The 26,236-nt window shown below is 35.2% G+C and overlaps 1 protein-coding gene across 11 annotated transcripts in view; it reads left to right on the top strand.

The window, feature by feature from the left end:
* The window catches only part of LOC121873297 (MAGUK p55 subfamily member 7-like), a 46,448-nt gene that overhangs the window by 6,017 nt on the left and 14,195 nt on the right, over window positions 1-26,236 (top strand). For 4 of the 11 annotated variants that reach the window (XM_042376772.1, XM_042376774.1, XM_042376773.1 and 1 more), the window contains exons 3-14: window positions 648-778; window positions 4,112-4,120; window positions 5,434-5,580; window positions 6,528-6,659; window positions 7,102-7,128; window positions 7,357-7,524; window positions 8,234-8,430; window positions 9,681-9,796; window positions 10,685-10,939; window positions 11,622-11,824; window positions 12,734-12,874; window positions 18,356-26,236. The exon at window positions 18,356-26,236 is cut by the window's right edge and continues 1,527 nt beyond it. In XM_042376772.1, coding sequence (XP_042232706.1) covers window positions 648-778; window positions 4,112-4,120; window positions 5,434-5,580; window positions 6,528-6,659; window positions 7,102-7,128; window positions 7,357-7,524; window positions 8,234-8,430; window positions 9,681-9,796; window positions 10,685-10,939; window positions 11,622-11,824; window positions 12,734-12,874; window positions 18,356-18,532 — 1,703 coding nt within the window. In that variant the 3' untranslated portion in view covers window positions 18,533-26,236. Of the gene's footprint in view, window positions 1-644; window positions 779-2,055; window positions 2,220-4,111; window positions 4,121-5,433; window positions 5,581-6,527; window positions 6,660-7,101; window positions 7,129-7,356; window positions 7,525-8,233; window positions 8,431-9,680; window positions 9,797-10,684; window positions 10,940-11,621; window positions 11,825-12,733; window positions 12,875-18,355 lie in introns of those variants that run through there. The other 7 variants (XM_042376780.1, XM_042376779.1, XR_006090215.1 and 4 more) reach the window with 6 other exon arrangements.

The following is a 26,236-nucleotide window of genomic DNA, read 5'->3' on the forward strand; positions in this document are numbered from 1 at the left end:
CTTTATATCATGTTTCCTCTTCCTCTATGCAGATGAGGGTCAGCATACATCTAATAATTCATAACCTTTGGCAAGCAATCATTTACACACCATCTAGATATCAACACTAATGGTAACCCTCAGGGCATCTACTGGCAAATTCTTCTTGTTGGTTTAAAAATCATTATTTTAACAAAGAAAATGGAATGTCTGAAAAAAAAAAGAGAGTTGCTCTCAGTTAGTTCAATTGCTGATTGATTGTCAATATCCCCAGGCATTACAGCAGGATAGAGGAAGAGGACATCATGGGATAAAGCTAATAGTCCAAATAAGCAAAATAGTAATCAGTGAAGGTGGTTGTGGTGTTTGAGAGTGTGGGAGCAAAAGCACACTTGGATGGAGTTTGCATGAGTGATGGGAGACAGTCACTCTGCTGTCTATTACACTGTTTTCTCACTTGCTATAAAATAAGCATGTTTAAGATTAACTCATTTGTTGTGATTTGATATTGCACACTTAAAATATTATCTTAATAAGTTATTAGTATGACGCTAAGAAACATTGACTTTAACTTTGATAAATTGTCTAAAATTTTTGCTTGTGGTTTTCATGTAAAAAAAATTAATTGTATTTGATACATTATAATCATATTGAATACACTGGTGCAGCTCTGGGTGGTCTGCTGTCCTCCCTGGAGAAAGCCCGAGTGCAATTGGACAGCGATGAAGATGACTTTGGCTTCCTTGCAGACCTGCTCAAGTCCCGAGAACTACAAGCACTTGTTCATGTACATAATAAGGTAATGCATCTCTTAATGACTTATTATTTTCTTTCATACTCGGGAAATTTTTTTGTCTCTACTTAAAGATTATTTCAAGGAATTGTAAAAAAAATTATTATTTTCAATCTCTATTTTATTTGTCTGATATTTTCTAGAAAGTATACTACAGCCAAGATAATGTGCTTGAAAGATTGACCCCAAACCTTCATCAGTTTTACCCGTGCTCAGAAATCATGTGACACGTGACGTCCTATTGAAGGTGTCCCAGTGAAGCCTCGGTATGTGGCACCTTACTGTGGGTCATCCTGATTCCACTTATACTCATTGAAAGTCTTAACATGGCCTTAATTACATTTTTATATGCATCAAAACATGGCTTCAGCTGAGCTTTGTTTTTAATTGGCAGATCCTTCACCAAATGGATATTTTTATTCTCAAGTGTTTGAAGGCCACTGTCACTGAGAGAAACATTTGCCTTTTAATAAGTAGAAGAATTTTTTTTTGCTTTACGTAAGCAGAACTCTTATTTCTCTCAGTAAAGAGATACATAACCTTTGTAAATAATTGTTTCATAATTTAATGACACATTGCCGAATAGATTGAAAAATATTGCCATTCGGTGAGAGTAGCAAACGGCAACATGAGCCCTGATTGCATTTTTTTTTTAATCTTTCAAGCAGTGTTACAACTTATAAACTCCAGCTGTACTGATGGAGCTCAAGTTAATGACTAGATTATTACGTGTTTTGCTTATACTGTACCTGTAGTACCTTCACACAAAAAGATGTATATGCACTTGTATACAGTACTGTATTTTGAAACTACAATTTTCTCAATGTAAATGCCTGTGTGAACAGAAACACTATTTATTCTATGGAGTCACAAGCAACATTACATATTTTTTAATTAGAATTTATTGAAAGAATTCACTTATGATCATTATGATACCTATTTTTATGGCTTATGGCCATTCAACAAATGACCTACAAGATAACACCTTGGAACACCATTGACAGAATTTAACATTATCATGGGGCTCTCTACACTCTTTGGGAGGGACATGTCCTACTGAATCAATGTAAATTGAAACAGTCTCTGACCCATGTCCAGCAGTTTGCTTGATTTGGACCGTACAATTACTGTATCCGTTTAAATCACAAAGTTCATTCCTTCTGCAGTGTACCTACCACTTGCCTAATGTCAGGAAGTTTGTGATCCATATTTATGACTGAGTCAAGCAAACCAGCTCCAGGGTTCATCAGGATGTACCTGCTGACTCACTTGTTTTTTTTCAGCAACCACTACTTAAGGGTTGAAGCTTGTTTCTATAAGCTTGGTTGACCTCAGTGAGTAGCTGTTGGTGAAATTATTTACATTGATCTGACAGGACAGTACCCCTGCCTAAGAATGCAATGCAAGGCAAGGCAAGGCAGGCTCTACAAGGAGCTCTTCTAACAGGGTAATCTTGCAGGCCACTTGTCTCTTCCCTTCAGCCTTAAAATTAGATTTTGTACTTCATTCCTTTGTTTCAGGCTACTATTGTCTTCCTTTACCAACATCAATATACTGTACTAGTGTAGAGCTGTGGCAATCGATGGCCTATATAGTGGGGATGAGTTGGATTTGAAAATTTAATTCTCGTTGACACAATCAACATGCTTAAGAGAGGAACACTTACTAGGAATTTCAGATATACTGTACATGTATGGAAGCCTTGATTCACTCTGATTTTCACATCATGAGTTGGAGATCAGTAGAGTTATTGTGAGGCTTTGTGCACCTCTTCCAGCATCACGTGAAAATGGTGTATGGTTGATGGAGAGATACAGTAATCAACTTTTATTCTGTGTATGCATTAACAATTTTCTCAGTTCACTATATTTTCCTCATGATAAAAGGAATATGATCCATCATCCATTAATATATACAGGTATGTGATGGTATGATGCCATAACATATGACAAGAAAATTTTATATTGCACTTTTATATTTTGTACAGTATCGGTATGTTGTACACTATCTAAAATATTATTCATAATCACTTTTCCTTCATATTACAGAATTCAATAAATATTTAATTCTGTCTTTGGTGTACTGCTAAAATTGTCATGGTATTCAGTAGTTCAGAGACCTCATAGTCTAAAGGAGTATGGTAAATGACAGAGATTGACATGATAATGATAAAGTTCATAAATTATGCATTGATTATATCATTGTATTAAATTGAGCGAGAGGAGATACTGTGAAAAATAGGGAAGTGAAAAAGAATATTTAAGATGTGAATTACAAATCATTCCTTGCGCTAAGTAACACCAGTAAAGATGGCAGGAGTTGGTACAGTATAGTATTTTATGTTTTGAATGTCATGTACAGGTGTCCGCCGTTTAGCGATCGTTCACTTAGCGATAATTCGGTTTTGCAATTTAAAATATCTTTAGTGCGATCTTCAACTCACTAGGAAACTTATTTTCAAGGCCGAGACTAAACCACTTGGCAAGGGAACCACTACCTATGAATCAGCCAACCTGAGTTTTAGAAATCATTATCTAGCTTTTCCAGAGCAAAAACAAATTAATTTTTTGGTAACCAGAGAGGGTACATATCTAAGTTTATTCGCTAGTTAGCCGGAACAATTGGTGCAGAGCACTTCCGGAATGAGAGATTTCCGGGTAAGGAGACGACTCTCTCAAAGCCGGAAAAAAATTCCCTCATCACCAGGAATTTTCTGGGTAACGGAAAAATGTTCTCGGAAGTTCCAGAAATTGCCGATTGCATCATCTCTCGAACCCGGAAAAATATCCCTCATCCCAGAAAATTTTTCTTGGAATTTCCAGAAAATGCACCTGATTTTCATCCTTAAAACCTGGAAAAAATCTCACCCATCCCTGGAATTTTCCGGGTATCGGGAAAATTTTCCGGAATTTTCCGGAAAATGTGCCACTCAAAAAATCGTTCCCAAAGCCGGAAAATTCCGGCTTTGGGAACGATTTTCCGAGATAATTTCAATTCCGGCTATCGGAGAGTTCCAGGTTTGAGGGATTCCGGCCTATGGAGATATTACTGTACTATAGAAATCACGTATTGTAGGGGACCGGTGCGCCACCTGCGAACCCAGGCCGTTATTACATTAGTGTTTACCCTGCCTTTAAATATTGTGATTTGTGCTTTACTATATTGCTCTGTGTATTATCAATCGCTGTGCATCATTCCTATTGCTGTGCATTGCTGTTATTGTTGTGACTTTGGCGTGTTATTGAGTACTGTACGGACTGTTCATTACCCTGTACTATTGTGATATTGTGTACTAAAGTGATTGCTCCTCCCTCCCCCTCCGCTCTTGTCGGCTAACAGGCGGACCAGGTAAGGACTGTTTACTGTATTCCCTATATGTTTTTGACCTGATGAAAATTTTTTTTTTTTTTTTTTCTTTTTTTTTTTGCACATTCTGTTTGAACGAATGTGTGTGCATGTAACAGATTGCAAGAAAATGAAGAAAATTGCGTATACAGTATCTACCTGAAATTACGAGTTGAAGAAGAACATATCTCACAGCTCAGCCTCCCCCGCTCTGAGTGCAGCTGGGTGGTGAGTCAACCAGGCAACTCCGCTACACAATTACGTGCCATCTCCATGGATATTATTCCTCGTTATCCTCTGTTTAAGATATTATTTCTCGTTTCTGTTTGCTCAGCGATCAAATCACTTAGCGATCTGTTTTTCAGGAACGCATCCCGATCGCTAAACGACGCATCCCTGTTTTAGATTTTATTACACCAGTTCTTGTGAGTAACTCTTATAACACCAATAAAATCAAATTTTCCCTTTCACCATTTTAATAAGTAGTCCAAGAATGTTCTTACTCCTCAGCATTCCACAGATCTACCATTAACTGATGTACTTTCTAGATTGGCATAATTTTCTGAGCGACATTTATTTGTTCCTTTGGATAAGTCTCTCAGACTGTCACCTATTTCTCAGACAGGCACTCACATAGATTTCCTTTCACTTTCATCTTCTCTCCAAGAATAAACTACTGGATGATTTTTTTTAATACATACATATAACTAAATATCAGAAATGTATATTCTTGACAACAGCTGATCATAACTAAATATCAGAAATGTATATTCTTGACAACAGCTGATCATTTCACAATATCTTTGATTTATTTCCTTAACGGATGCACCATAAGATTGAAGGTAGTACAGCTCTCCACAGTCTCTCACAACACTGCTGGGAATGCATAGCTACATTTTATAAAATTATATAATTGCTTAAAAAAGCTTTGATGTAATGTTGTTGACCTTCTCGATGCAATAAATTGGATTATATAAATAAAATTATATGGGAACTCACATTAGTAGAAGTGTGAGGAGTGTTCTTGTATTAATATACAGCAGGTATACAGTATTTACAGTAAGAGACAAATTCTGGGATAGTGAAAGACATAACTGATGAGTCAAGTTACTCCTGAAGTACAAAGTAACTGTTCTCATTATTTCAATAATCATTGTAATTTTAAGCCATTCAATATCAGAACTAAAGATAGTTTATTTGAATATTTTAGGAATTATATCTATTCATCAAATTTTGATTGACAGTTGTTTTTAACAGCAAATTTCTGCAATGTTTATCGGAACTCAATAATATTTCTTGAAATTATTCTCCAACAGATCAACCGCACCAAGAAGGCCTGTCAGCCACTTATGTCCAATGCGGAAGACATTGCCATCTCCATCATGAGGGAGATACATTATCGCACCATACCCTCTGGTGATGCCATCGAACTTTTTGCCATCTTACAGTCACCCCACCTACAAGTAATGCACTGTGTTCTTACTTTGAATACTATTTACAGTAGAAGTATATCAGTCATTAGTTTTCTATGAAATGCTAACAAGACATCTTTAAGCTTGAAATTTTTTTAATATCTTAGTTAAATGTTCATAACACATTATATGATACAGTATATACTTGTACTGTTTTCTTATACTGTAGTCTGTCTGGAAGGTTATGATATGGTTGGCCTAGTTGGATATGATGCAGTCAATTAAATAGTTTCCATATGAAGAAATCTTCTCCTCTGTGGCTTGTCAGTCCTCAAGGTTATGTTTAGAATTGTCATCCTCATGAAAACTTTTAAAGAAATGAACAAAAACAGGTATAACATGTGCACATTTGGAGGACACTGATTTAACCTGCCTAGATTTGCACACTGACATCTTTGTAATGTAGTGCGCTCACAAGACAAGTTAAGACTGACCCAAGCTAATGATATCATTTATGTTTCGAAATCTTTATTCCTTGGTTACTAATGCTCTTTCATGAGAGGGTTATCTCCAATTGGGTTACTCGGTATGTAATGGCAGAAATACTCAGACATTATGCCATGGATTAATGGGAAACAAGTACCAACACCATCCTTTACTAAAAAAAATTACCTCTATATTCCACATTACAGCCCTTATGTACCATCAGTTGTACACTAAAATACAAAATTAGACATAAAAAGTTTAATTAGTGATAGATTACTCAATTACTGTAACTAATGTCTTTCTATCATAAGGGCTGGTAAATGGGTAGAGTGTGGCGCCCAACAGCATCACACTCCCTGTTGCTCTCTACACTTTGTTCTGCTTCGCTGTCTGTTCTGTACAGTACGTAGTGTATAAATGTATATGTAAAAGACTAAATAAAATAAAATATTAAAGAGTTAGCTTTTATACTTATGGTATTGTATTTGTTAACTCAAACTTTTTCATCATAGGGAGTTCTCCAAGCTCATGATAGCATCGCAGCTAAGGATTTTGTACCGCACTTACCAGAGATCCCAGTAGAAGTTGATGAGGATGAGGAGACTGTAAAAATTGTGCAGCTAGTGAAGAGCAATGAACCAATGGTATGTAATGATCTTCCAAAGTTTAAGGTCTTGTAATGCTTTCCTACAATTTGAATATACACCATGTCACTTCAAAAAATTCTATAGCATTGGATTGCATCTTTTTTACATTTAAAAGTCTTTCACAAATTATGCCTTTAAAAACTTATGGATAAAAGATCCCAGTTATTAGTGATATCCATGCCTGTTTTAGATAATTGGGAAGTTATGAAGGGAGGATAAATTCTAGTGTCTTGTGAGGCTCAGTGGTAAAAATAAAGAAATAAATGAGTTTATTCCAGAGACCAGCGACCATTAGTTATGCTTTATAGATAAAAGTCACAGCGAGAGTTTATAATACAAGGGAGTGTGATTTGAATTATGTAGAATTAATGAGTATGTGTGTGTGTGAATTTTGGCCATCACCTCTATTGTATGACTATTCATTTAATGCTAACCACAGGAAGGGAAGGGAGCTGAACCAATTGTGGTGAGTAAGAACAAATATTTATGTAGACATATTTTTCCTAATAAAACATAAATTAAAGTGCTGCCATAAAGATCATGTCCAGAGTTTTTCATGTACCAGTGTTTATTATATATATAACCTTATAAATGTTTTGGAAACATTCATATTATTTATTTCACTATACATACTATATATGTGTCATTATATATACTGTGTGTGAGAAATATTTACTGTTTGTGGTGTGTACAGGGTGCTACTATCAAGCATGACGATCGAACAGGAGCCATAGTGATTGCCCGTATCATGCATGGTGGTGCTGCTGATCGTTCTGGCCTGATACATGTTGGGGACGAGGTGCAAGAAGTCAACAATTTAAACGTAGTTGGCAAAACTCCAGCTGATGTCCTAAAGATACTTGTAAGTTTGGCTCTTAACTGAATGTGTATCCATGATCTGATTAAAAAAAAATTTGTTGCTCATTTAACAGAAGAGACTAAGTTTTATTAAGTTTTAACATCTTTGTGACCAAAATGTGTTTGCATACCTTGATAATTTTCATTATAGTATTTGTAATACTGGGAATACAGTATGTATGGAGACTTTGATGGCATCTTAATGTCAAAATGGCAATTGACATTGCTAGAATATGAATTATTTCAAGGAATTTCCTGCATAGGATGACAGTGGTTAATGTAAATCTTTGATGCCCATTATTGTCATTGATACAATCAGTGTTCATCAATAATCACACTCCAGTTTTGTGTTAGGCTCCGTGTAATGAGAGCCACTGTTACATGCAGGAAACTCCATGGTGGAGTCTGTTGTTGTAAAGTGAAATTTGTTTTTTGACATTGGTTATCAGGGAATTTAAGTGTGAGTGAAAAGGGTAGTGGATATAACTTACACAGCCTTAACAAGAGCATTTAGTAAAGTTCTACATTGACAATTGCCTATTTGCTTAGTGAGCTCTTAAGTGTGGTTAACTGGAGTAATGTCTTCCTGGCTTAATAGAAGTCAGAGTTGATTAATGTACATACAGTAAATGTTTTCTGTTATAACTGGGTTAGCTACTGGGCAGTTAGTAGAACCTTGAACAAATCCTTTAATTAATTTGATTTTTTCATAGATGCAAGCAGAAGGCACCATCACCTTCAAGCTCCTTCCTGCTGGCAGTGCAGCTTATTTAAGAGAGAGTAAAGTACGTGTTCGTGCCTATTTCGACTATGACCCCAAAGAAGACAAACATATCCCCTGTAAAGAGGCTGGACTTGCATTCAAGAAACAAGACATCCTTCACATTGTCACCCAAGATGACCCATATTGGTAAATAATCAACTTTTAGGCCTTTTTCACTCTAGTCGAGTGTTTTTTCGTCACAAAACTTAGATCAGTAGAGTTCAATGGGACCTTTCTCACAGACGTCCATTGATTTCTGAGTCATTTTTGGAAAAAATGGTAGTACAGGTTGTACCTCTCTAGTCCGGCATTCTGTGGTCCGGAAACTCCCGTTTGTCCATATTAACTCACCGCACCTTATTAATACCTTCACCCCTTACCATGCACTGGGCTACTAGTGACCTAGCACGGAAGACTTGTGATATAGATTTTTTCTTTGGAAAGATTTCTTGGCGACCATTTTTTTTCTTTTTTCATGTAGAACCAAATACTGTAAATTCTTATGTAAAATTGGTTATAGTTTTCAAAATACAGTAGTCAACTTGTATTTTTTACAACAAAAATGAGTAAGCATAAAAAATGTATTGTATACTTTAAAAAAAATGAAAATTATTTACATTGTTGAAATTGAAAATTGGGTATGCATAATAGAGTACTAGGGTTGATATATTGAAAAAAAAGCAATATTGAGATTTTTCCCAAAATTTTCACACTTTCCCCCCCTTCTTCTTCTTCTTCTTCTTCTTCTTCTTCTTCTTCTTCTTCTTCTTAGTTTGTACTGTACAGGAGTATAAATGTATAGGCAAATTATGGTGTTTTTAGAGTTTTGCCACCATGTATGATCTGGCTGTAAGCAATTATAATTTAAAAAAGATCTTACCCTATGTAGTGTAGGCTACTGTTATGTAGCGTACCCAGTACTGGAGTGTAACTATGGAGGGTTGCCATATATCTCAATAAAATTTGATTACCATGAGAGAGTAGGCCTTGAGAAATGCCACACCAAAATGTCTTGCTTCAATCAAAATTTCTCAAATTTTTTTTAGATTTTTTTTCTTTTGAATGATGCATAAATTAGTCAGGTGCAAATTGTATGAGACTAGAAATGAATGTAGACATTGTGTCATGGTGAGTGAGAGTTAATTAACACTAAGTACAGTAATGTACTCCAATTTAAAAATTTGAAACCCAGACTCTTTGTATGAAAAGTTTGAACAAAATCTAAATTGGTGTTTCCTGAGCCAATAACACATTTTATCTGGAATGTGAAAAGTAAGATGTGTGAATGATAAAGTTAGTCTTTATTCCTGTTCAAGTATTTTAATATATTTTTAATTTAGAATATTTTCTTTGTTGAGAACTTTTTAAATACAGTATTATGTCACTGATATTTTTAGGTGGCAAGCACGAAGAGAAGGAGACCGTAACATGCGTGCTGGACTGATTCCCTCTAGGCAGCTCCAAGAAAGACGTATCTTGTCGCAACGACAGGAGCAGACTGCTAATGGTCAAAGTGAGTTTTATCATAAAGATGATAATTCAGTCTCTCCATCACTGCTAATTTTAGGGTTAATTAAGATATGTTGGTACATTTACTGATGTGGGTTAAAGTGTGCTGTTATTCCCATTGTTATGCAGGGTTAAAAAAATCATTCGGCAACATTACTACTGGTAACTGCTTGTAAGATCTTTGTTCCCAGACCCTCCAGCCTGTCTTGAGAAATACTTACTGATATATAATATATCTCTTCCTTCTCCTTGGATGGTCCTACAGACCCTTGTATCCTGATGTTTCTCACTTCCAATAACACATGTCAGTAATTTTATTTCATGTGTTATAACAGTGTTGAAGCCCTATGTGAGCCAACGTTTGTTGCTAACTCACTCGAGAAATTTTTTTCTGTCTAATCCCTTGCAGGGGGGAGGGAGAGACCATTGGCCTCCCCTTTGGGTGTATACTTGAAGTGATGAACAGATAAATGGAAAACTGATTACTTTACAGCTCATGTCTTCAACAGAACTTTAAAATATGGATAATTATTGTATTTTTTTCCATGCTGTATTTTCATTACTTCCAACATCATCTTGAAATAATGTTAATTTTTGTATTATTCTTAGTGAGGCACATGTAGTGTACATGTTTCACATTACCTGGATATCAGTATGATAATTCAAGATGAGTTACTCAGTGTTGACATTGAAACATGAAAAGAAAATTCCTATTGTATATTTATGTTTCAATTTAAAGAAAAATAATTAATTGGGTTGAGTTAGATTTTTATTATTTTCTTAATGTTTGAATTACTGTTCTTGTATTAAATACTGAATTTAATTTTAGAACTTTGTTAAAATGCTTTGCTGGAAGGTCAAGCAAGTACAACAAAAATTTATGGCATCTTAGTTGCAGGAAATATTATCCCCAAGTCACCAAGTTGCAAACCCTCACCTAAAGTGAAGAAGATAATATATGATGCTTCTGAAAGTGAGGATTTTGATCGGGAAGAAGTGGCAACGTATGAAGAAGTGGCACGTCTCTATCCTCGACCTGGTCTTCCTCGACCTGTTGTTTTGATTGGTCCACCTGGTGTTGGGAGGAATGAATTGAAGCGAAGATTAATGACTCTTGACGTAGATAAATTCCGGACACCAATTCCCAGTAAGTCTTTTGTAGATATTTAGGGAATTGTTATTGAAAATGAATACCACAGCAGGACACATTTGGCACAGCAGTGAGAATAGGTGTTTCATAACAATTGAAGGGGGGATCTGTGTTTGCATGGCTTCAAATTTAATTTTAAAATTTAATAGTGACAGTCCTTTTATTATCATTGGTGATGAAAATCATTGAAAACATCTGGAAATAATAAAAACCAACAAAAGACTTATTAAAACCAATGAAAAAGGCATAGATTAACAAAACAACAATGGTTTATATGTTTGGTTTAAACTATTTGTTTAAAATGGACAACCTTGTTTATGACAGTCAGTAAGATAATGTTTCAGGAAGCACTTGTTAGCTTATGAGAAATTTGAGTGGAGCAGATGTCAGATGAATAAAATGCAGGTAATAGAAAAGCATAAATTAGATATTGTACATGTAATATATTTTATAAATATGAATTTTATTATTTTAAGCTTTAGTCAAATAGATTTTTCCTTTCTACTGTAGCAACATGTGTAAATACGTACACTGTTTCTAGAATTATTCATGTGAGACTTCTGGTTTGGCATCATCATATTACTTAGTCTAATGATTTTATCACCTTGTACAGTACAGTACTGTAGATGATTTTCTGAATTTGTTTTTTCCTGAAATACCAACTTTTTTATTTATATAGTGACTTCACGACCATCACGACATGGTGAGGTGAACAACCGGGACTATCAGTTTGTAACCCGAGAAGAACTAGAGGAGGAGGCTGCTTCGGGGACATTAGTTGAACATGGAGAGTTCAAGGGTCACTTGTATGGCACCTCGTCTGTCACTCTTAAGTCTATGATTAATGCTGGCTATGTAGTGCTGGTTACTCCACACTATCAGGTTGGTACCAATTACTATGTGTATTGTTTTGAACCTAAGTGTACAAAAAGATTTCTCAAGAAAAGACCTCAAAGATATTTAGAACCTTATTACAGCCTCAGAATAACTAATATATCACATGCATTTTTCTTTGGCCTAGGGTACCCTAACCTAAGGCAGCTGGGATCTAATCCAAAGATTAACTTAATTCGTTGTAGCATTCATCTCCTTCAAAAATGGGAGATAGAAGCTGTAGTTGCCATAGACATCTAGGATCCTAACAGGTTATGAGCCATGCTACTAATTGCATGTGCCAATCTTCAAGTGACTTGATTGTTCCCAAATGCAACCTTCATTGAGATAGTTTCTCAAATGAGAAAGTTCTGTAAATTTTGCAGTACATGTTTCATATTACTAGGATATCGGCGCACAGCACTTGATTGACTGTAGCGTGGCTACACTATCACACAGCTTAGAGGGAAGTATTAGTCCCACCCTCTTCATCTCCATGGGTTGTTTGGAAATTTGTTGATGTTCGTACTGTGAGCTTCCTTTATGACCCCATCAGTTGAGGATTGGCATGAACAATAATTGCATGGCGTGTGACCCATCAGGCTCCCGACTGTCAGTAACAGCCACTGCTTCTAATCTCCTTTTATTTAAATGGCACTTTGTACTTTACTCATCCCTCAGTTACTCAGTTTTAAAGATTAAACCCTAATTTCTCTTGAAAGAAGTAATCTTGAGTAAAACTTATAGTTACAATTTGCAGAGATTCATAAATAAAATTACTTTATTGTATGATTCCAAGAAGCTTACATCAATAATATATTTGTGTATTACTTTAGAACACAGCTCTTGACACACAACATACCACTCTCAAATTCTAGTACATGTACAGTAGTAATTATAAGTTGTTTTTTTCTACAGGCCCTTAAGTACCTGAGAACTGCAGAGTTCAAACCGTACGTGATATACATCAAGCCTCCAACACTGGCTGTGCTCAAAGAAACGAGACAAGCAGCTCATGCACGCTCAACCTTTGATGAAAATAATTCTAGAGGCTTTACAGTAAGTTCTTATTTTTGTATTTGGTTATGTCTTCAGTCTTCACAGTAATTTGTAAATATTTAGCTGGCATATTTTTTATTCCCTTTTCACTAAAGATTCTGCCATGATATATGAATGTTATATATATACAGTATAATTAGAGATATGGCTTGAAAGGTCACTGCATACATGCACTAGCCCTCTGGCCTATGCACAACACCATCCCACCTTCCCTTGTACCTGATGTATTGTAAAAGCCTCTGTTATGGACTTCTTGAAACTGAAGGCTGACTTATTATTTTTATACTTTTCTACTTATGAATAATTATAGCTTATTAAAATCTTCTCTGATCTTGGAGTGGTCAAGCCTTGCTTCTTCCATAAACTTAGTAGCTCTTCCTTCAAGTGTGGTTCAAGTTTTCATAGTAAACTATATCATGACCAAATCACTTCCAGAAAAGCAAAAACAAAATTATGAGGTATAAAAGACTTGTCAATAATGAGTCTAGTTATTGTCTTTAGTATTAACTGAGGCTCTTAAAGTGATTCAGGTTTCAGGGAAGGAGGGATGGTGCTGACACCTGCCTGAGAGCTAATTTCTATATTCATTATTTCCTTGGGATAACTAATTAGTTCATCCATCTGTTATTACCAGATCAATTGATTTCCAGTTGTCCACTACCTATCAGATACATATTATCAAGATGGCCTCAGTTGGATCTAAAAATCCAAATACAGTGATAGCCTCGTTAGCCGGAACAATTGGTGCAGATCACTTCCGGGAACAAGAGATTTCCGGGTAACGAGACGACTCTCTCAAAGACGGAAAAAATCCCTCATCCCGGAATTTTCCGGGTAACGGAAAAATTTTCTCGGAAGTTCCAGAAATTGCCCATTACATCATCTCTCAAACCCGGAAAAACTCCCCCATCCCCGGAATTTCCTGGGTATCGGGAAAATTTTCTCAGAATTTTCGGAAAATGTGCCCCTCGGAAAATCGTTTCCAAAGCCGGATTTTTCCAGAAAATTCCGGCTTTGGGAACGATTTTCCGAGAAAATTTCAATTCCGGCTATCGGAGAGTTTCGGGTTTGAGGGATTCTGGCTAACGGAGATATTACTGTACTTAAAAAAAACAACATAATTCATAACCCTCAAATTTGAGATCACTAATAATTCAAAATGTTTTGCTGTTACGAAATATATGTTACATAATTTGTAATATTTGGAAAAATGTCTAAATGTGAGTCATTTTGAAATATTGCAATATATGTACCCTGTATTACGGATATACAGTATATGACACACATGTCACCATGTGGCCATCAAATGCGATCGCCCACCTCAGAGTAAACGAGTACTATATACACATCAAGCGTATCAGTCACAGTCAGTTCACATTGGTCAGTTATCGAGTGCACATCTACGGTCTATCGCGCAAGCCTTTTCCACTTGTTTTTCTATCTTTGCCCAGTGTTTGAGCCATTATGTACTTAGAAATGTTTAAATTTTGATTGGCAGATAATGGAAAAGAACCATTGCCCCCCCCCCCATCACGGTGTCCCTCATATTTTGTAAAATCTAATATTTGTAAGGGCTTGAGCCACTTATTATTTTGAAGTATGGGGGTTTTACTGTAGTGCAGCCTACACTCATAACCTGCATTACAATATCATCAGCTTCATTTTGTCCAGATCATATTATCTCATTAAGTAGGTGGTGAAATTCACCTCCAACACAGTACAGTATAGTAATACCTCCCACCCTCATTCATTATACATATTCTGGCTACTTACGAATATCCATATACAGTGGTCCCTCGGTTAACGAGCACAATCCGTTCCAGCAGGTTGCTCGTTAACCGAAAAACTCGTTAACCGAAACCATTGTTTCAATGGGTTTTTGGGTAATTGGTTCCAGCTCACCGAAAATTGCCTAAATTCAACAAAAAAGGTAGAAAAGTACACTTACTTTGAGGTGTGTATGTAGAAGGCTCCTGGATGATGATGATGATGATGGGAATTAGAATGGGGTGGAGGAGAAGGGAGAAGAGAAGGCATTGGGGTGGAAGAGAAGTCACCCCATGGCACCATTTCACCCATAAAATTTTAGTTCTCTTGGTGTAATTCAAGATTATTTTCTTTAAATCAACACTGCACTGCATTATATATTGTCAATATGTAAAATAAATTTCAAAATGACCAATAATTTGCTTGGAAACACAGAAAAAAAGCGTTTAGTTGAAGAGAGTCTCAAGCAAGATGTTACCTCCGCTGAAAACAGAGAGAGACTAACGCCTGTCTGGTGTGTTAAAAGGCTGGATGGCACGCCAGAAACTAGTTTCTTTACCTTCAATTAGTTCAATAATTGTTAAAATGACTAAAAAAGTTAATATTAAACTTTTAAAATTATTGAATAGTATAAACTTCTTGATATTTACTAAAATAGTAAGGAATTTAAGCCCTAAAACCGATTACTGTATTGGTGGACTAATACTACAGCTAGTGGACCGCCAAATGCAAGCGAAAACATGTTGAAGTCGGCTCGTAAAAAACTCGTTAATCGAGGGATTGCTCGTTAACCGAATTTAAGAATCTTATGGAAGGTAAATCGTTAACCGAAATCTCGTTAACCGAGGCGCTCGTTAACCAAGGGATCACTGTAATCACATTCTAAATATATAGTCTTTGCTACTACAAAATTATTATAGATGTGGCTCATTAACGTTGACTAGATCTGAATTTACAGTAATCATTACTGCTGCAGGACTTCAGCTGATGGTTGCTATTACCCAATCACCATAATAGATGGATTTACAGTACTTCAGTGGTTCATTACATGCTAGACTAACAAAAAGTATTTCTTGAGGCTTTATTATTATTTATATTACTGTATTTTTGGTTATTCGTTGTATTACTTCACTGTTCTATCGATATTGTAAAGTGAGGGATACCGGGCACATAGTGGAGAATTAAAAGCCTAGCTACAGAATTATATTTTTGTCTGCTTGTAGATATATAGGCAGATGCAGAGTTCATATTTAGTTATTCTCTCCAGCATAGGTCTTGTGCTTCCTTGTGATAAATGTTAAGACTTATGCTCAAGTGATAGTGAAGGATGAAAATTAATAGTGATGAATGAATAGAGTACATGATAAGGGAGTTGAAGAGACTGTGAAACTCTAAAATAATAGGGATTAGAAAAAGACTGATTACAACTTGTAAAGAGAGATGTGAGACTGTGTGTTGATGGATGGAAGTTACATTAGAGAGATGTTAGACTGTGTGTTGGTGGACGGAAGTTACGGTTAGAGAGATGTTAGACTGTGTGTTGATGGATGGAAGTTACGGTTAGAGAGATGTTAGACTGTGTGTTGATGGATGGAAGTTACGGTTAGAGAGATGTTAGACTGTGTGTTGGTGGATGGAAGTTACGGTTAGAGAGATGTTAGACTGTGTGTTGGTGGATGGAAGTTACAGTTAGAGAGATGTTAGACTGTGTGTTGATGGATGGAAGTTACAGTTAGAGAGATGTTAGACTGTGTGTTGATGGATGGAAGTTACAGTTAGAGAGATGTTAGACTGTGTGTTGATGGATGGAAGTTAAGTGTGCTAGATGTACAAAGAGGATCTGCATATGGAGTGTTTGACCATCATTTGGTAGAGAAACATTAAGAGTATTTGGAAGGCTCAGGACAAAAGAGATTCCGTGGAGTGAGGAGGAGGAGGTATTAAGAGTCGACATGATGAGGAATGAAAATGTTGCTGCAGTATGTGAGGTAAATTGGATGCAAAGGTTAAGAAACAGAAATGAGAAGATGTGGAAGTGAAGAAAGTGTCAGAAACTGTACTGCCCTCAGTTAGCTAAGGTGCTGCAAAGATCTTGAGAGAATAGGAGTGAAAGATTGCCTTACATATACATATGCTGCTGCTATTGCTGTTGAGCATGCTACAGCAGCATACATAGCTGGCTATTGCTGGCTGCTGCTGCTGGCTATTACATATTGTTGCTGGAGCTGCCACATGAGCATACATACATATTACATACATATATATGAGAGCAGTTACTTGTCCCGTCACATCAGTAAGCATGACCATCCTCGACCATCTCACACTACAGGCCTGACAACATTCCCACCACCCCTCACGCTCGCGCCTCCTGTCCTCACCATCCATTTCACCCCTTATATATAGCAGTTACATACATATTATTGCTGTTGCTACATATATATATATATATATATATATATATATATATATATATATATATATATATATAAAATTTAGAAATGGATGGAGGTAGGGAGAGATAAGGACCAAAAAAGGAGACGGAAGAATGAAGTGAAAGAGGTATTGGAAGTAAGGAGAATGAACATCCAGGAAGCAGTACTGTAGTGTGCGAGAATGAGTGGGGAATAAGTACGTCATCGAGAGGCTTTTTAAGGATGGTCATGCTACTGATATGTAACAAGGATAAACCTTATAGATATCTTGGTATCTTGTTGTGGAAGGATAACATCATACTGTATCAGAACACATATACAGTGTACCATAATAAAAGTGAATGAATGACAACAATTGAAGGGAGAGTGTGTGTTTGCTCTTGATTCCAGCCATCCTTTAACAATGCAGGAAAAGTTTTCTGTAATGAAAAACTTTATAGTACTTAAAAAAAAATTAACAAATAGATCAAATAGTCATAAATTTTTTGAGTCTTCTCATGAAATTACTACTGTAAGTAAATTTCTTTCCACTGTGACAATGCTACTGAAAGCAATAATGATTATGCTCAGATCAATAATTTTATCTGCAATAAGGCCTCCACTGTACCAGCTTCACTTTAGGTCTTGTTATAGACTTCAGCAGCACCTGACTAAAATTATGTTTGTATGTATCCTGCGTGTCAGTGTCAGGGAGGGCATCAAGCCACAAAACTCCACTTCAACATGCCTGATGGCAGCTGGGTCACCAGAGCTGTACCCATCCCCAGGTTTTTGCTGCATTTTCTGAGCTGGCACCCTCAGTTTGCAGTACAGTATTGAGCAGTGGGGGGGGGGGGGATCTCATTCTGGTTTTACCCAACAGCTGCTATCAGGTTATTGCAGCTAAATCCATGAAAGTGTGGAAAGTGGCTGTAAAATATTGTTGATATGAAGATGATACCAGGTTACAGTTAAGTGAAGTTGGGTGGAATATTCCGCTTGACTTCATCTATCATATAGTACAAATATAAATTTTTTGTTAGTGTGTAATGTGATCTGTGTACTGTATCCCAATTAATATCTTCTTCATATTAACATCCAGTAGGCTGTGTACAACTGAAAATTTTCAATTCGTGTAGGGAAGAAAAGTCTTTTGTACCTCCCAGTTAGGACAAATACTTGTGAAGAAAATTTATTAGTAATATTGTTCAGTAGTGTATTGATATATCACTATAGTATCAAGACTTATATTGTTTTTTGTTTTTTCTTTTAACAAAATACTATTGTGAGATAATTTTTTCAGGAAGATGAATTTAGGGACATGCTGAAGGCAGCTGCAAGAATTGAATTTCACTACTCTCACTGGTTTGATGAAGTTATTGTTAATGATGAGCTATCTTCAGCCTTTGAGCTCTTGGTTGCAGCTGTAAATAAGGTGGAAACGGAACCACTGTGGGTGCCTGCATCATGGGTGCAATAATCATGATCTGATCACAAGAAACAATTGTTTTCTGAGTAGTGCAGCAATAAGACTTGTTCTTCATGCATTACAAATCTAAGAAGTAGGTCAGTAAAAGCAACTTCTTTTGAAACTTATCACACCATGATGCAATCTTGCCAACACACCTGTCTTTACTTTTGGTTTGTGCCTTTCTTTTCCTGAAAGAGTTAAGAAGATTGAAGATGCCTGTATTCAATGTTGCTCCCTAATAGATAGATGAAATTAAAGTAGGTGTTGGCATTTATGAAGGCAGCTGTCCATTTAAGTTACATTGTTTCCAAAGCAGATGTATTTTCCTGTAAAATTAGATTGTGTCAAGAACAGATGTATCTAACAGTCATTGTCATACTAACATACTAAAGTTTATACACAAATGGTCCACATTTTTGCAAAATAATGTATGAAGTTACAGCTCAACATGAGAAAAGTTTCACAGTGTGCAGCAAAAACATATTTATTGCACCAGTGACTCAAGAAATTATCAGCAAGTCCTAAGAAACTAAAAACATTACTGGCTGGATCATCTGATACAAAGCTTTGCATTATGGCTGCAATAAGTGTCATTTAAACAACACCATATGGATTCACTTCAGTTCTCATTTGTCTTGCCATTATGTGGAAATAAAGTGTAAGTATACTTAATGCATGCTGCCAGGTTATCTTGAACTTGTAAACTTCAATAACAATAACAAAAAAGTTATCTTGACTTCATAAACTTAAATAAAAGTAACAGACAAGAGAAGTGATAAAGGTCAACTTTGCTAACTCTTTACTCTCCCTCTCTCTGCCGTTATATCAGTTCCCAAGATCTGTTTCAGTGGACTCCCCCAATATCTCTTGTGCCTCGTACCTACTTAATAATACTGACTTGTCATAGAGGTGTGCATGTAATCCTGTAAGTGATAGAGTTGTTTAGTTCAAAGCATGTTGAACTTTATCTTCTACTGCTGCAGTTAATATTATTTATTTATTATTGTAATTATTATCATCATCATTATTATATTAATAGATATTTATTGAATATTGTCACTAGATACCTCATCCCATTAAAGCATTTTTTCATCCCACCATGCAGATTACTTGTTATAGAATCTTTTGTACAAGTGAGAAGTTTGTATCAGTGAATGAAGGTGTAGTGAGAAGGTTGGTGTCGTTCATCTTGAAGTGTACAAAACTCATGTTGTACATTGTTACTCTGTGGTGTGAAAGAAATGATCTGGCCTTAGGTAAGACTATGCCAAAATACTTTAACATTTGGAGATTAGTCACTGGGTTTAATTAATCTTATTCAATTTTATATTGGTCCTAAGCCAGATCATAGTGTGATTGTTGTTTTCTCTGAAATCCACGTGAATGACGAGGTTGGTTAAAAAAATAACAAATACAAACAAGCTGGCAATACTCATCGTTAAGTGCATCCATCTAGTCGTGTGTGGAGGGTCCTCAGCCCTTGGTACAGGACTATTGAGTGTCCTCCAGACCCTTCAGAGGCAATATTGGTGTTGTGCTCGCTGATCAACAATAGCATTTGTTTGGGACTTAATATTACCGTAGATAGTTATTTGTATGCTTACCTGTTGGTTGAAAGGTGAATGTAGTACAGTATAAAAATGTGCTAGTACAGTAATGAGTTGTTTTTGCAAACATTCCTTAATGATAAGTATATGTAGACCTATATTTTTTAGTACATCCATTTTTTTTTTTAACAATACATTCTGATTTTTAGTACAGTACTGTACTGTCAAAAATAATTATTGTGCTGTACATGGCAGCAATTTAAAGGACTAGATTGATTGTTAATACTATATGAATGTTTTGCTGTGAAGTCACAGCATATTCTGGCCAGCTTAAGTAGGAAAAGAAGCGTAAAAGAGGGATATAGTGTATTTTTAGACAACTGTGGCCCGGAAGACCACAAAAATCACAGGAAAATACATACGAGTTACTCATGGCACTGTTAAAATGTTATTCCTATTGTCAGGTGGCTGCTAAATATTAGCACAAAATGAGAAAACTAGAAGTACTTTGTACTGAGCTGATCATGCTGACGACATATTATGACCAGCAATATGTGTGTGTGTGTGTGTGACTGCTTCGGTGTATGGTGTCTGATGACCTCCAGAATCCTAACTTCATAAATCTAGGAAACACATGAGTCTTGATCACCAAGAAAATAATGCATGTGATGAGTGAAATTAAAGGAGTAAATGTATTTGATTAGGTCTATATTTAGTGGAGGCATGCATGATACTTACTTATGACAACAACAAATGTAGGTGAAACATGATCACTATGGAAATCTGAGACATGTCCCGCTGTTAACAATAGGAATTAGATATGTAAACAGGGTAATCACAGTGACTGTTTTATTGCTATGTTAGGGCTCGGGAATTTTGCCAAATAATTTGTCTAAACCAGTTCTTCCACCTTCATGTAGACTAACATGTTTTTACTATTTTCCCCTGTATTTACAACGACAAGTAGTTTCTCCATGAAGTTAGTTGATAGGTAACCTAATATAATTTGTCCTTTTATGTAATGTATAGTGATTTTGCAGACGTTTAAAATTCCATTTTTGAGGTACTAATGTACTTAATGTATGATCATTCCAAAACTGAAATTCTATATTGTTTACTGTTTTATATATTTTTCAGACTGCAAAAAGTGTTCTCAGTTTAGTAGCTCGAAATTTTGTATATCTTATCATTAAAAATAGCTGGAAGGTTTATCATCACTAGTCAGTGAAGACAGTATCAGGCATTTAGTCCTTTGCGGTTTACAGAACTTTTGTACACTGTTAAGTTTGATGGGTATTACTTTCAGTAACATACTATTTATTTTTTTACATTATTAATTTAAAAGGAAATGTTATCCTCTAACACCACATGTATTTTCCAAAGCACAAACTCAATACTTTGACCTTACTGAATTCTAATAGTATACCTTTGATAGGAATTGCTACATATTTTTTAACTGTGTCTAGCCCAGATGATATACCTATAGCTAGTTCAGAGGCAAAAGTCAACACAGTGGAGAAATTGGTTACAGTTTAAGGAAAGACATGTACAGTACCTAATAAGAGGCAAGGCTGTGCAACAATATGAGCTAATGAAATTTTAAGTACAGTATGTACCGGGTACTGTATCTCAATTAATTGTGTTATATTATTTTTATTTTGCAAGTAGGAAAGGCTGGCTATGGCATACACTGAAGGCTCAAGGGTAATAGTACAAGTTCATGAGCTTATTGCACTACCTGTGTGAAAGCTGAATAGCATTGAGTACCGGTAGTTTTCAGAATTTCTAGTATCACTTTTGGTTTCTGACTGTCAGATGTTCAGAGGTAAAGTACCATATAACATAAGTATTTCAACAATCTTATTTTAGATATAGGAAACAGGTTGATTGATGTAGAATTTGGTAAAGGTGAGCAATAGAGCATGAGAAGCCTGTAGAAGTATTGACTGAAATATTTCAACCATCTCATGACTAATACCCTGTAGAAGTATATTACCTAACAATGTATTGATAGGAAATAGGATTAATTTTTTGTCCCTTGATGTCAAAAGTTATTTTTTAATCTTGTTGCAATGTGAATACCAGTATTAACTGTATTTTGCATAGTCTTGGTGTTTCTTTTTTATATTTAACTCCATTTTTTAAACAGCCTAAATTTTACTTTTTTTCTGTTTACAGTATTTGTTAATGTTGAATTTTTGTCATGAATGCCATACCCCATGTGTCAATATTTAAGGACTGTACATTTTACTTCACAGTGGCTACTATGAATAGTTCAAAGGAAATTATTTGTAGATTATAAAAATACAGTGATTGTAGTTTCAAAGCAAGATATTGTAAGAGGTTGTTGGAACAGATAATTGTATGCACTGCCATTAACGACCCTTAAACCATTTCCTCCCCAGACGAGTTGTGAGAGTTGTGCTTGGGGTGCGACAGTGCTATAAGGGTCAGTTTACTTCTAGTTACCACTATTGGTGAGAAACATTAAATTACTGTTATGTACCAAACAATTGTAGAATGTAATATAACTAGTCAATGTTTTCTTTGAATTTATGCATCCAAAGAATTGCCTCGTTAGCACTAGTGAGATGTTTGTCATAAGTTTTCTTTTGGGCATACATGCTAACGTTTGGGCATACTTTAACAGAAATCAAATTTTATATGGGTGTGTCAGTTGTTTCACTAATGAATGCATCCATTCTTTCCATATGAATCTCCTCAAGTAGAATTCTGCTGTGAAAAACAAATATTTCTGATTCTGATGTTATCCACTGAATCAGATCTGACAAAAATGGGAGTGTGTATATGAAGCAGACATCTTCTTTGTTGCATTGAGTGATTTATCAAACCTTAAAAATAGGTGGTATAAATTCTTAAGTGTGATACATCTCATGATTGATGTAAGAAACTTAAAAAAGACAGTCAGGGAGCTAATTGCTAAATTGAACAAATGGTAGATGTCAAATTAAATTCAAAGTTATATTCCACGTCAAAAGCAAATTAAATAATTGTATTGATTCAGGAGGTTGAAGTCTGTGCCTGCATTACTTAGGGCTCAAGAGTGCAAGATGAGGCTAGGTCAGGTAAGGTCAGAGCAAGAGCCTTTTTAAGTCTGTTAGTAGGAACAAGAACATACACTATATTGTTATCTTTATTGTGATACTAATTAACCGTATTCATAGTTAGCTCATTAGAATGTGGATCATTTTAATTGTTTTATTCGTTTCTAATGATATAGAATGGAATCAGTGATAGGTATGACAAGTATTCCAAGTTAATTTCACTTATGAGCTCAAAATAAGCTGACCTGGCCACTGATGTTCTCACCAGTGTTATGTGACTTGTGTTCATTGGGTTTGTTGAAAGCATAAACATGATCTCAACACAAATCTAGTGAATCGTGTAGCTCAACAGTGAGCGAATATTGTTGATAGTGTTAATGTGTAGCAATTGCTAGTTTATTCTACGTACAGCCCTTCATTCCTCAGTAGTTTTATGCAAGCGAGTCAAATAAGGGAAATTCCAATAGTACAGTATTATGAAACTGCACATTTGAGACAGTAAATAAATAATAATTCTTGAATTAATGGTGAAGGGATCAGAATGTAAATTAAATGCATTACAGTATTTTGTAAAATCTGTTTAGGTTTAATTATTTTTATATCATTATTAATATAAAGTTTCTGAAAAGTCATTAGTATAATAGATGTGAATTCTCAAGAAGTCTAGTTCAGGATAGTTTGAGAATACTCTGTGATTTTCATATTTTCTTCCTTGTGATGATTTTACAGTTCTGGTGGACAGACAAGACATTGACTTGATCTTTATTGTTTATCTTGCAAATATAGAAGCTTTGAATACAGCCCAAGAGGCAGTGGGGTAAAAAGTTGTGGCTTATATCAGTAGAAGCTGATATTACCAAATAAACAAAGTTGACATTTGTGTCTTCGCAACTCGGATAGGATGAATCTTCAATTATGTCTTTAAGATAGCAAACTGAATTTTTTTAATAATCTTTACAGAAAGGTGATGTAAAATATATAAAAATATACTAATAATGATAATAATAATAACAACAGTAATACTACTATAGGGGGTACTACTAATATTAATAACAACAAAAATGAACAAAGTTTTTTTTAGAATATTGTCTATATATTTCAATATTAAGGGAATATATTCTGATCTATTTCTTAATTGTAGACTGTAATCGTTTGAATTAGCATGTAAAGTTAAGTAAACAAGCTATGTAAGGTCCACAGATACTTCTGTTTCATAAGTTAAAACAAAATTATGGCTAATCTTAGTTTTTATCTTGACTGACTTATAATAATGAAATTTATGAAATACAGTACAGTATGTATAAATGCTTCAGTCTCTGCACACCATATGTAAGTGGCACAATATTGTTAAATGCTAGATGGTGTTCTATATTTAGTGCCAACAGTTGTTAGTGAAATTGTAAATACATTTCATTTGTGGTGAAGTTTTGATGGTGTTGGCAAAGTTCATCCAATTGTTTTCTCTCTGAAATTGCCACAGAGAGAATAGGCTTATTAGACCTCTGCCTGCTGACATGTAATGACTAAGATAAACCTATAGAATAATGAAACAAAAACAAATACGTATTTTCAGCTAAAATAATCTAAAGAACATTTCAGGCTAATAGTATGTGTCAATCATTGTCCAGTTTGCAGTTGTCTGGTTACCGTTGATCATATACCTGGTGTGAAAGACCAGAAGGGTTGTGTTTATTTATGTTTCAGTATATGATGGCTAGTGAAATTTTCAATTTCTTGGTGAGATAAAGTAGTGAATAATTAAGATGTAGTTAATTAATAAATTATTATTTCAAACTGGAGCCTACAAATAAGTTTAATGGATACACAATATCCATGAATCGAATTTGCATACTTTGTCATGAACCAAAATACTGTACATCATTACATATGTAATGGAGAATTTCATTAGCAGATAAAATTGTGTTGAACAATCAAAGTTATAGACATTCAAACTGTAAATAGTTGAGCCCAAGAAGAAATAGACTATACCATTTTGGGCCTTCCCATGCCTTCTTACAGAACTGTATGTCACAGTGAAGATGTATTTTGTGATTTTACAGTCAACACTAGAGAATCATATTACATCACTAGGCTGAGTAAACCTAAAATCAGCTTTGAAAAACATCAAACGTTTTATTTCAAGTGAAGAAAAAATTAAGCTTTCAACAGTTTACTTGTATTTTTTAAGTGTTTGCACTTTGATCATTCACTGTAACTTAGATGAAGTGCAGCTCTTCATATTATAATTTTTAGGTATCAGCAGACTGAACTCTTGGCTTTTACCAGAAAAGATGAAAAGAACAAATCAAGTCTTGTGTAAAGTGGCCTACTAGTCATTGTAGAAGTAAACACATGTACCCATTAGTTGATAGTATTTTCCAAGTTATTGAAAAAAAATGTGTCAATAGAAACTTATAAATTATAACCTAATATACAAGACAGGAGTTAATATCAAAGATAAGTATGTTAGCAAGCTCTATACTTTACTTTAAATAGCACTGACCAAGTTGTCTAATAGTGATCTCACAAAATTTTTACCTAAAGTACTGCCTTTGTAGTATTACAAGGGGTCCCCGGGTTACGAACAAGTTTCGTTCCTGAGGACGTTCTTAAGTCAGAACACATACCCTATGTGCACTTTATCATAGCCTAATTCATTTTATACATCTAGAATCACTTAATTTAAAATAAAGGAAGAAATTGAATGACAAAATACAGTAAACTAAAAATTAAAGTTTAACACTTACATTGAAACCTGGGGCTGGTTTGCATGTAGAGATGGGCATTTGTAGAAGTGATTTAGATCTTCCACCCATATCACTAACAATCTTTCTATTTCAATTATCAATCCAATTCTTTGTTTTGTTATCAGTTGAGTGCATTGGTGTAGATCCTTTTACATGTTCAAGAATTTTGTGCTTGTCTTTCAAAATTGTTTCGATCATTGACCGACTTAAGCCCAACACTTCACCAGTGACTGAGGGTGTTTTGCCTTTTTCAAAACATTTAATTTCATCAACTTTCACTTCCATTGTAATTGTTTTCCTTTACTTGGATGCACTACTATCACTTGCATCAGGTTTGCATTTGGGAGCCATGAT

The sequence above is a fragment of the Homarus americanus genome, unplaced genomic scaffold, assembly GCF_018991925.1.
Source record: "Homarus americanus isolate GMGI-L3 unplaced genomic scaffold, GMGI_Hamer_2.0 scaffold32929, whole genome shotgun sequence".
NCBI classification, from domain to species: Eukaryota; Metazoa; Arthropoda; class Malacostraca; order Decapoda; family Nephropidae; genus Homarus; species Homarus americanus.